At 46.5% G+C, this 13130-nt stretch overlaps 1 protein-coding gene across 9 annotated transcripts in view; it reads left to right on the top strand.

Moving 5' to 3' along the window:
- Window positions 1-13130, top strand: part of Epac (Exchange protein directly activated by cAMP) — a 416212-nt gene that overhangs the window by 379314 nt on the left and 23768 nt on the right. For all 9 annotated transcript variants that reach the window (XM_075888324.1, XM_075888319.1, XM_075888331.1 and 6 more), the window contains 4 exons: window positions 6354-6421; window positions 7900-7978; window positions 11194-11303; window positions 12899-12984. In XM_075888324.1, coding sequence (XP_075744439.1) covers window positions 6354-6421; window positions 7900-7978; window positions 11194-11303; window positions 12899-12984 — 343 coding nt within the window. The remainder of the gene's footprint in view (window positions 1-6353; window positions 6422-7899; window positions 7979-11193; window positions 11304-12898; window positions 12985-13130) is intronic.

The raw sequence follows: 13130 nt of genomic DNA, 5'->3' as shown, positions 1-13130 counted from the left end.
CATGCGCCGTTGCGCTTCTCCCCCTTCTCGAACATTCGACAGCTGACAGTGCATGCGCCGTCTCGCTGTATATATACTCAAGGTCGGCGCTCGCTCGCTCAGTTGCCGCTCGTCGGTTGGTTTGTACGGCGCGTCGACGTCCGAGGTCGCAATGATCGACGTCCCTTCGACCAGCGCCGGCCAAAGTGTTGGCGGAACCGCAACCAAGTCGTCGTCCGAAGACAAGGCAGCGCGGAGAAGAGCTCGTGACGCCGAACGTAAACGTCGGCGTCGAGCGGAAGATGCTCAACTTAGAGAACGTGAAGCCGCTGAGAGACGTCAGCGTCGAGCAGCAGCACCGGATTCGGCCGCTTTGAAACGTAAGCGTCGACAAGAGGACCCGGACTTTCGAAAACGGGAAGCCGAGTGCAAGCGTCGGCGACGAGAGGCCGATCCCGATGCTGCCCGCGAGCGCAAGCGCGCACCAGCCGACCACCATTCGCGGAACCTGCATCGACCACGTCTTTGCAAATTTCGACCTACGACCGCTGCAACCCGATCCACTCACTCTTCACTTTACCGACCAAAAAGCCATCGTGCTCAAAGTTCGTCGCAATAAATAAACACCGCCCTTTCGCATACGTGTCGTACGTGTTCACTCATTTAACACCCCTCCTACAACCACGTTAACCAATTTAGCCAGCGACCCAAGTAAGTCGCAATTTAACACCCCATTTCACAACCACGTTAACCAATTTAGCCATCGACCCAAGTAAGTCGCACTTTAACACCCCGTTAACCAATTATATGCTCCGCATCCTCCTCAGTGTTCCCCCGAGGGAAGCTGCGGGCAATTTTTTTTTGCTTCACAGTCAGGCATTGAACATACTGGTTATCGTCATGTGGTGGCACAAGATGAATAATGTAAGCAAGCTCGTGACGAATGCACACAAAGGCATTGCTGCCTTCTTTGCAGATTTGGGACGGAATTGACACGTATGCTGATAGTATCATTAGGTTTGTTAAGTTTGGTTCACAAATCACGATGATTGGGAAACGGTTCAAGAACACGTACTGACGAAAATCGGACATCCGTTATGTTACGTTACATTCCACTGAATAACTGATGCTTCTATGACCTCGTCGCGGAACGATTGTTGATCTCCTGCCATGGTTATACGCGAGAGCGGCGAGAACTGGGCTCAACGTGTCCAACACCTGTAGGCCACTTCCAGCAGTGGGAGTTTCTAGGCTTCTCAGTAGGTCTGCCATGACAGCGATCAGGGATCGTAGCATCGGTATAATCCGTCGATCTACCCTTGACACATCCTCAACGGAAGTAGGATCGAAGGAAGCTGTAGGGCGGCGAGGCCTGAGAGGAGGCTCCTCCGCAGACTGCGTTCGAGGAAGTGAAGGCCAGTCATCCGCAGCTATGGGCTTGTTCACCTCATTTCGCTTCGTGCTTACGGTTTTACTGGTGTTCGAATAAGATGGGTTACGCGCGACACCCTGTATTGCACGCCTTCTGCGATGGCTGCGTCGGCGCCGCACCCTTTCAGCAGCCTCTCTTTGCCACGAAATGACCATTTGTTTGATAATGGCATTTTTTTTCTTTATCCGCGGGCATTTATTGGAGGCAGCACCATGTGAACCATCACAGTTTCCGCACTTTAGACTTGTTGCCTGACATGCGTCTGCATTGTGTGGCGCAGCGCATCGTGGGCATACTGTGTTGTTCGTGCATGCACCCTTCACATGTCCGATGTTCATGCATTTATGACACCGAAAAGGTTTAGGAACAAATGATCGAACAGGATGTCGGAAATGTTCCACCTTGACATGTGACGGAATAGAATCTCTTTTCAACATTATCTTTACACAGCGGGTGTTTCCGAGGCGAAGTACATTCGTGATGACAACTTCCCCGTTCGCTGGTTTTATAAGAATTGGAAGGTCCGAGTTCGCGATGGCGAAATCAATGTCATGGATTACCCCCGCCATGCCGGTACCATCCTTTGGAATTATCTGTCGGATTTTGATGTCTGCGAACTCCGATAGTCTGCGTGGCTTGTCTAAGGCACTGGCAGTCATCGTGTCTACAGCAAGAATATTTTGGCGTGGCTTCAAACGAATATCTTTTATTCAGTTTGGTGCAACCCCCTCAAAGTACACAGAGAGAGCTTGCCTGTTTACTGCTCGAAGGCTGATGGAGGAGTGTTCGGGAACGAACAAGATAGTGTGCGGCCAGTGTTGTTCTTTTGATTTCCCAGTTAACGTCCCCGATGATGAAGATGGCTTGAAGTTTCTTCGTTTGGCCTTCCTGCTTCTCACGGTCTCGAAGCTTTCATCCGACGAGTCGTCGCCAGAGGCCGAGTAGAGTTCCGTGTCCTCGCTGGCGCTCGAACAGCTGCTTCGTTTCCGCGAAAAGTTTGCGTAAGTTAATTTTTTGGTCGTTCAGCGCCTCAGAAAGAGCCGCGTCCATAGCCATTGCGCAGTGGCCATCAGTAGTTCTGGGCAAGGTGCGCTGATTAAACGAGCAGCTGGCCATGGCAGACCTGTGACTGAGCGGGCCGGTGGAAGACTCCGCGTCCGTCGCCCTGGGATGGGGAGCAGCGCCTCCTGGAAAAAGCGAAAACTCAATGAAATTGCTAGGAGCAGAAAGCAGAAGCGTTCTATGAAGAGACACTTCCTCGTCCTAAATGCGGTGAAATTACTTCATCACAAATGGCACTAAAAAAGGGTTGCCCGGCTTGACCAAGATAAAAAAAAAATTTAGCTTTTAGTCAGGCGCAAAGATCAGTTGTTTACATTGAGGTAAAATACACAGTCTGATGGGAGCGGGGATGGGCTTTCTATTAATTTAAGGCATGGGGCGAACTTTTTTGTTTCCCCCTGCCACGTGACTAGAGGGCGGCCCCTCGATTCCCCTCCCGTAATTATGCCTATGCTGATTATCAGGCCTCGTATCTATAGACTTCGTTTGTGTGCGCGTTGGTGGGGGAGTTATCAATATCATTACCTCTCACACACTGGATAGCGTCCCCGTGATTTTATTTGTGTATTTATTTTCCCCAACTTCCAATCTGTGTGCGGCCATCGTTCGTAAACGAAACGCCATCGACCGTTTCATGCTGGCTCCGCAAAACGTCGTTTCGTGTCACTACGACTTGTACAAGTCGTTTCTGCATTATCGCGGAGTCCACCAGGCGTGTACACATACGCATGCACGCGCGGATTGCTGCAGCGGCAGGCGCCTTTCATGTAAGAGTGGAAGATAAGCAGAAAATGCGCGGAACGTGCGAACTGAAAGCTTTTGCTGCGCTTTGAAAAATTCACAGGACACGTGGGACATTTGGCAAAAGCTACGTATACTCGGCCGTAGTCGCTTTATGAAAGTCCGTGCTGTCTTTTTCTTTTCGCCGCGCCTCTTTTTAAAAGATTACGTGAACCGGCATGACAGCCTGTTGGACTGGCGCAGACGGCCTGCCTTTCTCCAACCCGCGTTTATTATTGCGTTTTGCCGCATCCCTTGGCACTGGCGTGCAGCGAGACCTTCGCGGCACTTCCGTGTTATTTAGGCATGCGAAAGAATGGGGCGGGACTGTCCGAACGTCCCTTTCAAAAGCGCTTTTGCTCGCCGAGAAAGTGAACATGTCGTACGCCGTCGCTAAAATACCCGTGGACGTTTTACTGCTTGTTTGCCAACGTGCGTCGGTGCATGCGTTGACATACTCATTACGATTGCAAATCGGGCATGCTACATGCTCGTGTTTAAAGGAACTGCCTCGAGTTCGTTTTACATACTCGTCTCTATTGTTACGCCATGCTTTTCGCCAGCGTGGGACGTGCTGTTGGGAATTACGCGTTAAATATCGAAGCTCGACGTGCGAGTTCATTTCCGGAAATAGCTGCTGAGTTCCGGCTTGCCAAGCTTTGCACACGCGACTTGACAAAGCTTCGAGCATGATGTTTCGCTGGTTAATTCCGCTTATTTGAAGCAAACTCTGACAGGCTGGGTACAGTGGCACTATAAAAGTTGGTGTATACAGTGGCACTATTAAACAGGTAAGCACACGAGAACGACGCACAGAGTTCGTGTCGTCTTCTTGCTCCCGTCTTCATGCGGTCACTGGTTTCACAATGTAAAATTCTGAACTCGCAAATGTGTCTCAGTGGAAAGGGGGCGATTACTGTCGATGCACTAATATATCATTAAAGATGTAATTGCCTCGACTGCTAACATTCCGGCCACGGTGGGGGCTTTTCGGCGCAGGCTAAACGCTATGCGTCCACGTATACAAAAAATTAGGTTCACCTTAAAGAACACAACTTGGGTCAAAATTTCTGGAGCCCTCATAATGACAATGGCGTCCCTCATAAGTACGTCGTAGTTTTAGAACGTAAAACGACGCGTATTTTTTTATTACTGACATAATTTTTAAAGTTTAAACATGGTTGGGTCGTATCTACTTCTTAAACCATCTTGTTTGTTGCTTTCATTTTTGTTCGCGAGTAAAAAAACTGTTATGGGCTTGATAAGTGCGTCGGCGATGGCAAGGCGTCCTCGCCATTAATTCTTGCGGAGCTTCAAATGCCAAGCGGGCACTTGGAATAATGGTGCCTTCTCATAGATATTGCTTGCCGCATGTATTATATACCGCACGAAGCCGATGCCGTGTGCCTTGCCTTGAAGAACATATATCTTGGTAAGATCAGTACACTCTATACAAAATGCTACTCTCGCAGTAAACGAGTTCAACGCAGCGAGAATATGTTGTCTTTGATAGAGAAGTTCTTTTTTTTCTTCGGGGGGGGGGGGGCTGTAATCACGAGAAAAATCTTATCGAAGTATCCAGCAAATAGGATCCACCATTTAGGATCGTTTGTACATTCTGCTAAAAGATTACAGAAACTCTAATCCTATTTGCGACTGGCGATCTCTCCTAACTAACGATAGCTTAGCTGATTAAAGCTGCGTTTTTTTGCTTTTCTACTCTCGATCGGTCGTAATCAGCGACGAAAAAAAAAGAAAGCTAAAACAAGACCTACTTTCCATAGATCTTTTCACTCTATAACAAAAAAAAAGTTCCGGCAGGCTTTTTAGCTCTTTAGTCGCTGGAGTGACTGCGACGAAGAAGTATGTCGAAAACTCCGGGGCCCGGACGCCGCGCTGCGTCTTTCTTTCACTCGTCAGGCCTGTGGAAGAAGGTAAAGGTGGGAAAGTTACTCAAATTATTTGCCATTTTCCGTAGTTTACGTTAAACATGTGGTAATCACTTTCAAGGGAAAGAAAATGGTGTCGCTTTTAGGTATACAGCTTGCTTTTCTTTTCTTTGAGAGAATATGGATTCGCTGAAGGGTATATATATATATATATATATATATATATATATATATATATATATATATATATATATATGAAACGACGGCTACATGAACAGTTGGTATGTGAAAGCTTATCTACTTTCATAGTTTATATATTAGTGAAGTGAGAATAACTCCGTGAGAACAGTTACAACGGAAGCGAAAAGCGATCATTTCAACAGTTTTGGCCAGACTCTTGCCCCGCCGCGGTGGTATAGTGGCCAAGGTACTCGGCTGCTGACCCGCAAATCACAAGATCGAATCCTGGCTGCGGCTTCATTTTTGGTGGAGGCGGAAATGCTGTAGGCCCGTGTGCTCAGAGTTCGGTTCACGATAAAGAACCCCCACGTAGTCGAAATTTCCGCAGCCCTCCGCTACGGTGTCTCTCATAATCAAATGGTAGTTTCGAGACGTTAAACCCTACATATCAATCAAATCAATTCGACCAGATCATGGCAGAAACTTCCACTATACTTCCTTGGCATTATTGTTACCAGACGTCCCCTATTGTACTTGTTAGTAGAGGACCACTGTGCACTTGTGCGTGGGTAGCTCAGAGGCCTTCAGGGTGACCACGAGCGGAAAAGATGATTGATTAAACGTGCGTGGAAGGTTGTCGTGGGACGTCGCAATGAAAAAAATATCTGGCCGTGAATTGCCTGCCAGTGGCGTTTACTGAGACAACGTGATATAAGTGGGGATGGCTGAAGGGAAGGCATTTCGTTTGGAGTTGAAGTTGGTTGTTTAGGGCGTCGCTAATTCGCATTGTCGATCACAAGCGTGCGCGAAATTTCCACTATAAGGGGGCAGCGAATGTTCATCACAGCACTCCCTCCCCCCTTCACCATGAAGTCAGTGCATGGCGCAAACTAGATGACTGGAGGAGCTGCCGCCCTTCTGCACACACCCCTCCCCCCGGTGATCGCGCCTTTGTTATTGTTGGTGACAATAACTACTTTTTTGTGTTGTTGACGTTGGTGATTATTATTATTTTTTTGTTTTGACGGCAGGGCGTCGTGTGCACTCTGCACGAGGGAGACGACTTCGGCAAGCTGGCGCTCGTCAACGATGCACCACGGTAAGGAATTCACAGTGTGCGATGTCTGTTTCTTCCACATTTTCACGTGCGATCGAAAACACTGCTATGTCGCACCAGTCCGGACCACCATTGTACTCTCTGCGGTTAGAAGTTGTGAAGTATTGGTATACAGAGACTAAAAAACATGGTGGGAAAGGGGGCAGCAAACGGTTTTGGTGCAACCAAGGTTTCCGATTGTGCTCAAGATTAAGATGGTGTCGTAACTGACCGAGAAAACGCACGAGAGATGTTTCGTAGTTCGCGCGCATGTCTTGATCACACTCTCAAGTAATAGTACAAAGTTAGTCAGTTTAGTGCAACCGGTTTGGTACCCTAGACATGGGAACTTGATGGGAAATATTCAAATATAGAGAGGAAAGAGAGAGATACTGTGATCAAAACATTTTTGCTGGTTCCTAAATGTATCTCTTGTGTTGTTCACGATTACTTGGTTAGTGGCCGCAATTTCTTCATTAAATGTTTTCCATTGTTGCGAACCCCGTACGCGGGAGACGATCACCTCTTAAATTGATAGCTTCAGTACTTTCACCTTTTTAAGCACCGCGGCGAGATTTCCGGCTGCAAATTCCTGGTGAACAGAAGTGAATGGTAGTGCTAATACAATCAAGAAAAGCTGCATCGGCGATTTTCGTTTTTTACCTCTAGCCCTTTTCATGGCATCGCTTAGCGTAGAAATACGACGTTGTGACACTTGGTGACACTTTGAGCTGTGGGGAAGTTTCATTTGTACGTTTAGCATACTTCGGATAAACTTAATTCATACTGATACGAATTTACTTGCTTTGTATACGGTGAGACACATCTCAATTCAGGAAGCGTACGCAAATTTAGGTATTTCAACTTAGTTTGTGAATGTTTAGTAGCTCTTGATCAGCGTGCTACTTGCCTGCTGTGTTTACCCTATAACTTGACCTGTGTCACATTTGTTACATTGAACAAAATGCAAACTGCTGGAGTTTAATGAGAAAGAAGGAATCGCGTTTTAACGCATCATAATTTAGTTACAGTGAGTTCCACTATATGTCCAAGTATTAACAAATTAAGCCATGTTAAACTCATTAGGTTATGCCTCGAATAACGTTTCATTCATTTCACGCTTCAAGTGATCTCCAGGAAGAGGAAATACGGGCAGCGTTTTTACGATTTTCTTAAGGCGTAATATGTGCCATTGCAGGGTTAAGCTTTTTTTCTGTAGTTTTCGCTTACAAAATTTCTATATTGTTTCGGCTTTGTCTACCCGTTCTGTTGCCTCCGTGAACGAATGTTTCACTCGGTAAACTTGACAGCGTTTTGTTATCTTTGTTGTACCGTTGCCAGAGTCACAATGTAAAGGTGATATTCGTTACTGACTCGGTCTTCGTTCCGCCTTTGTTCCTTTCCCCCCTCCTCTACCTTCTTATTTCTCTCTTTGTTTTTTCTCACCTCGTCTTCCTGCTTGCTTCCCGACGCCTCCGCAGCGCGGCGACCATAACGACTCGCGAAGACAACTGCCACTTTCTGCGCGTCGACAAGGAAGACTTCAACCGCATCCTGAGGGTGAGTGCTTCGACGCTGCCAGCGCTGCGCCCGTCGGTCGGTCGGTTGTGTGCGTGCGATGTCTGACCGACTCGCATGGCTGGCTTGCCATGTAGGCCTCGGCTTTGTCCCCGGCCAAACAGAGCGCGAGCGCCGAGGCTAGCCGTGTCGATGGGGCAATGAAATCTCGCCGAGTTTAACTGCTCGCTGCGTTTCGCTGGCTGCACAGGCAGTGACGATGGATGCACGCTTTATGTAGGCCGAGTGGGCACGAGGAAATGCAGATCGCGTGAAAAAAAAAAAAACACATTTCGAAGGTGAAACGGTAAAACAAACAAAAAATTGTAATTCAGTGTACTGTGTGAAGGTTGATGACCGGCGATGCGGTCTAGCACATGAGAAAAAGGTGAAACATAATTTCGGTGAAAGGTGCTAACTCATTTATTGTCTTGATTACGGATCATTGCCGCGAAAGGTTACGCACATACATTATTGTCTTGATCTTTGGTCGTGTACGGTGTTGATCTGCGGGTCATTATTGTTTGACGGTGATGTATGTGACAAAGGCCTTGTGCTCACCATAGTATACACTGGTCACTTGGTGTACACACGTTCGCCGCCGGTATATATTCTGTGCGCGACCGGAGCTGAACGGTGGAGTTTTACCTACGGGCGCGGAACATAAAATTTATGTTTAAGTTTTTATTAACTTTTTTTTTTGCGCGCAGGGAGAACATACGAGACGCTCTAGCTTTGCGGTAACGCATGTAGCTCATAAATATACTATCACATTGCTCTAGGGAGACTTCAATGCAGGTCCAGGACTACCAGGGCTGAAAAAATGATAAATAAAAGAATTAATAAGAAGAATCTGTTATCTTTCACTGAAATATCGGAAATACAGGTTGAAAGAAAGAAAGTCACTGGTGCGAATTGCAGCAAAAATCTGATGGCAGGCATTTATTATGCGAGATTTCAAAAAGGGGGATACAAGGCTATGTGGAACGTAGTCAACGCAATATTAGCCATGTTAACAATGACACGAGTGGTGGTCTACACAATCGCTAACAAGACAAAGGAAACGCAATCGTAGACGTTTATAAAATACAACGTATTTAAAACGTTGTAGGACGTCTGTATACGGCACCTTGCCGATTAGAAGTACTTGTTGTTGGGCTAGTTGGTTCGTCATACTGAGGGCTAATTCTAGACGCCTAAAGCACCACAGGAAGAAATAATCACAGAGAAAGATGTGGCCTGCGTTAATCAGATTCGGTTAACGCAGGCCACAGTTCAATGAATATCTATCAATGAAAGGCTTTTACCCCGAAGTGCATTTCAGTTGCAGTCGGTGATGGCGAGGCAACACAGCAAACGTGGCAGCTGTCACTTTTGACATATTTGGCAATACACCCGTGCATGGTCGGCCGTACCTAGATTTTTGGCACAATTTTGTCCTTGAGGAATGACAATAACGTGGCCTACTTGAACTATAAGGGTGCTGAAGTATATACAGGCGATACGCGTGACTGGCTTTTACGAACGCGGTCGAGTGTGAAAACGAACATGCGGGGATACCACGCCTTCTAGGCGCCGGGAGAGGGCTGATTTGATGTTTTTCTCGGTCGTTTAACGCGATTACGTCTCAACTCGTCGACTGTGCGGATTGACAGTTTCTCTCGTGCTTCGACAGATTACGTCAGAGAAGCAGTGAAGCACTACTGTCCATGCTCGCCTTGGAAGTGATACAGTATTGTTTTTACTTAAAACAAGCATGCTGCCAACTAAGCATGGCTTTTCCTTTTAACAGATCACGCTATGAACTAAGCATTGTAAGTAGAAGACTGCGAGGAGTAACGCATTGATAGGCAGTTTTAGAATAGACTACGCAAATATATATTGTTCGTTGCGGACGTACGCTATTTTCGTCACTTAACGTGGGTGCCCAAGAGGATAGCGTATATGACGCGTGCGCAGTGGTGGCAAACTCTAACAAATAGCTTCGCGTAGCCTTTTCTAAACTTCTCCATTCTTTGCGTCAGTTTTACGAGATCGCCGACGACGTACGGCGTAGCACGCGGCTCAATCTTTTCCGCCATTCGTAGCTGTTACGTGATAGCTTTGAAATAGGTGTCAGCGGAAAAGAAAACCAGTGCAGTGTAGAAAGTTGGTGTGTTGCGTGCGTGCCCTCTTTCAATGCGTACTGAAATTGTCGGCAGCCTGGAACCGTGTCCGGCCCGCATACACAAACCCTTTCCCTATAGCTTGTTCTGCCGCGAAGGGGAGGGGGGGGGTCTTACGTTAAACAGCGCACGGCGTGCGTTCGCGTTTCGAAGTCGCTCGCCTCCGAGCGAAGCATAGTCATGGAGGCGCGCTGCGTCGAATGGCTGGCGTATGTGTGCTGTGGCGAAGTGGCGTGTGGCGGCCAGGACTTTTGTGACTCTGCCATGCTGCAATTGGGCTGTGAAGGTGCGAACCAATCTTTTCGTGTGTGACTGTGTGAAACTTTGTGCGCTCGCTCGTTTGATGTCGTTGGTAGTACGCTGCGGAATGTAGTACCGATGTCGCACGGTGCACTGCTTGCTGATCGCGATCGAGCTCAATCAGCATCGAGTTTATCGATGGTGATCGGCTCCTTTCTGGGGCTTGCGTAAGGGAGTCCATCGCGATACTTTCCGCAAGCTGCAAAGAGGGAGTCAATCGCAATCCTGGATTCACACCGGCGTCACACGGGCACTTTTGATCGTGATCAGGGCCGATTCGCATCGGTTTCTTCATTGTGAACAACAACGGTAGCTGCTACATGGTCTAAACTAATATTTATCGAGCTTCGCACGCGATGTTGGAATCAAATCGTCATGCGCTTATCGCGATCGCCTCGGTCGTAATCGCATGTAATCCGCATCGGCTCTGATCGCGATCGAAAGTGACTGAGTGTCCCCTGTATGACAGAATCGAAAGGAATAGTCTTGCTTAGCGTTCAAGGCGTTTGACCTAAGTATATATAGTACAAAATATAGAGCGAGATAAAAATAGAGAGGAAAGGCAGGGATAGTATAAAGATGCTGAAGTGCTATTTGATGTAAAAAAGTGATAAACGCTCCTACATGTACAGTACGCCATGCTCGTCGCTCATAGAATTTTCTCAAATACAGGCTGCTGCGTTACTGTGTTTCACTGTGCTCGCCAAAACTTCTCATATTCCGAGAACCCACTTCCTTATATTGTGCTTGCAGGACGTGGAAGCGAACACGGTGAGATTAAAAGAACACGGCCAAGATGTTTTACTGCTGCAAAAGATACCAGCTGACGCAAGAAACACTAATGGGGCGCATTCGCATTACAAGTGAGCGCACTATTTCTATTTATGATGTAATGGTATAAGAATATACGTAAACACTAGGCATACGAATGCATAGAAAGAAAAAAAAACGAGGCAGGCTAACAACAAAATCATGCAGGGTTGTCACAGCAAGGACAGTTACGCGCTTCCAATTCAAAACGTGATTCTTTACTCCAGGAGATCTCAAAAGTGGGTCCCGTGGAACCTAAGGGATCCGCAGGTTCCTCTTGAGGGTTCCGGGAGCCAATGATAAACTTTGCATGGTTTCGCACTCGCCCACTTAACTCTCTGAAATGGCAATCCCGAGGTGTGATCGATCTATGGAACCGCCATGATTCACGCCCGAGTGTCAATAAGCACATCTCGGTGGTTCTACTTTTTTTGGTAATAAAAAGAAAAAAAGCTCGCCTGGAGAAAGGTTCCTCGGTACCTAATGTAGCTTAGCAGGGTTCGCTGACACCAACATGCTTGAGAACTCCTGCTTTACTCAAAGTTGTGCTAGTTTTGTGAGGGCAGGCACTGCTTTTGCCGGTTTTGTGAAGGCTAACAGCTATCACAAACGCTTTGCGAAGTTCTCAAGTTTTTTTTTTGTTTGAAAGTGTCACATTGCAAAGACATAGCGGCATCACCAAACCTGTGAAATGTCAGTGCAGGTCCACATTTATCGCAATTAGATAGTGTATATACTATGCGTTGGGTCCCGCTGTGACTTAGTTAGCCAAGCCTTCCTCGATGATTCCGAAAAAGATAATGGAGTAATACAAAGGAAAAACAATCTGCTGGAACTTTGAAGACTAGCTTGTGACTATACTGATTGTGGCCTTGGGGTTTTTTTTTTTTTTGATGAAAGCAAACGCGAGAAAGCTGCTGATAGCCCGCGAACGCCTACTGCGTTTAGTAACGTGTTGTCACGAGATCACTGAACGCCTTTGTGAGATAATTTTTCTTACAGGGGAGAGATATTTCCTTTGCTAAAATAAAAAAGAGAATGTGTCGGCCACAAGCTTCAGACACGCATAGTCGTTCATTCAGACCGAAAAAAAATATTGCTTTTTGGTGTGTTTTGTGCTAGGATTAGGTACTGGTACAACTTTGTACATCGCATGTCCGATCGCTGAATCAGAGGAAACGAGTCAGGAGTTGACAGGGGCTCTCCATGAATATATTTGTATTTACTCCGAAAACATGCCTTCGCGACTTCGTAACGCCTTCGTTACAAAAATAAAGTTAAGTTTCAGAACGTTGAAATTTCGTCAATTCATTTTATTTTACTATGTGTGGCAGAAACATAATCATTCACGATTAAACATTTTGTGTGTACGTTGGCTGTGCGATTGACGGGATGCTTTGTTTTGTTTCACTCTTACCTTTCACCGTGCTTGACAACCATATCTTGCTGATAAGGTAGATGTAGATGTCTGTTAAATAAATGACATATCACTCTAGAAGGCATAGTATAAATAAAATTCTTCCAATTCCTGCTGCAGTAATCGGGAAGTTAAGGACACAAGTAAATTGGATATTGCATGCTTGCAGTTCAATGCAGAAGAATTCTCTGGTTGGCTAAACGTGTGCTTCATTATGATTCCTTGGAATAGATATATGGTCATGGCTGGCACGCCGCAGAAGATGTTGGAACATTTATTAGAAACTCGAATAGACACAAGAACAGAAGAATCCTCAGGTATGTAAAAGCTTACTCACGTTGCTCTTTTCCTGTTAATTTCAAGTATTCTCGAGGTGGCTATGGAAGCTATGGAACGGTGTGAACGATTGCCGTATATTTGTACGTAACGATTTTGTTTCACACGTCCCTTTGACCTGAATGTA

The sequence above is a fragment of the Rhipicephalus microplus genome, chromosome 1 (assembly GCF_043290135.1).
Source record: "Rhipicephalus microplus isolate Deutch F79 chromosome 1, USDA_Rmic, whole genome shotgun sequence".
NCBI lineage: Eukaryota > Metazoa > Arthropoda > Arachnida > Ixodida > Ixodidae > Rhipicephalus > Rhipicephalus microplus.
This window is presented reverse-complemented; position numbering and strand designations above follow the sequence as displayed.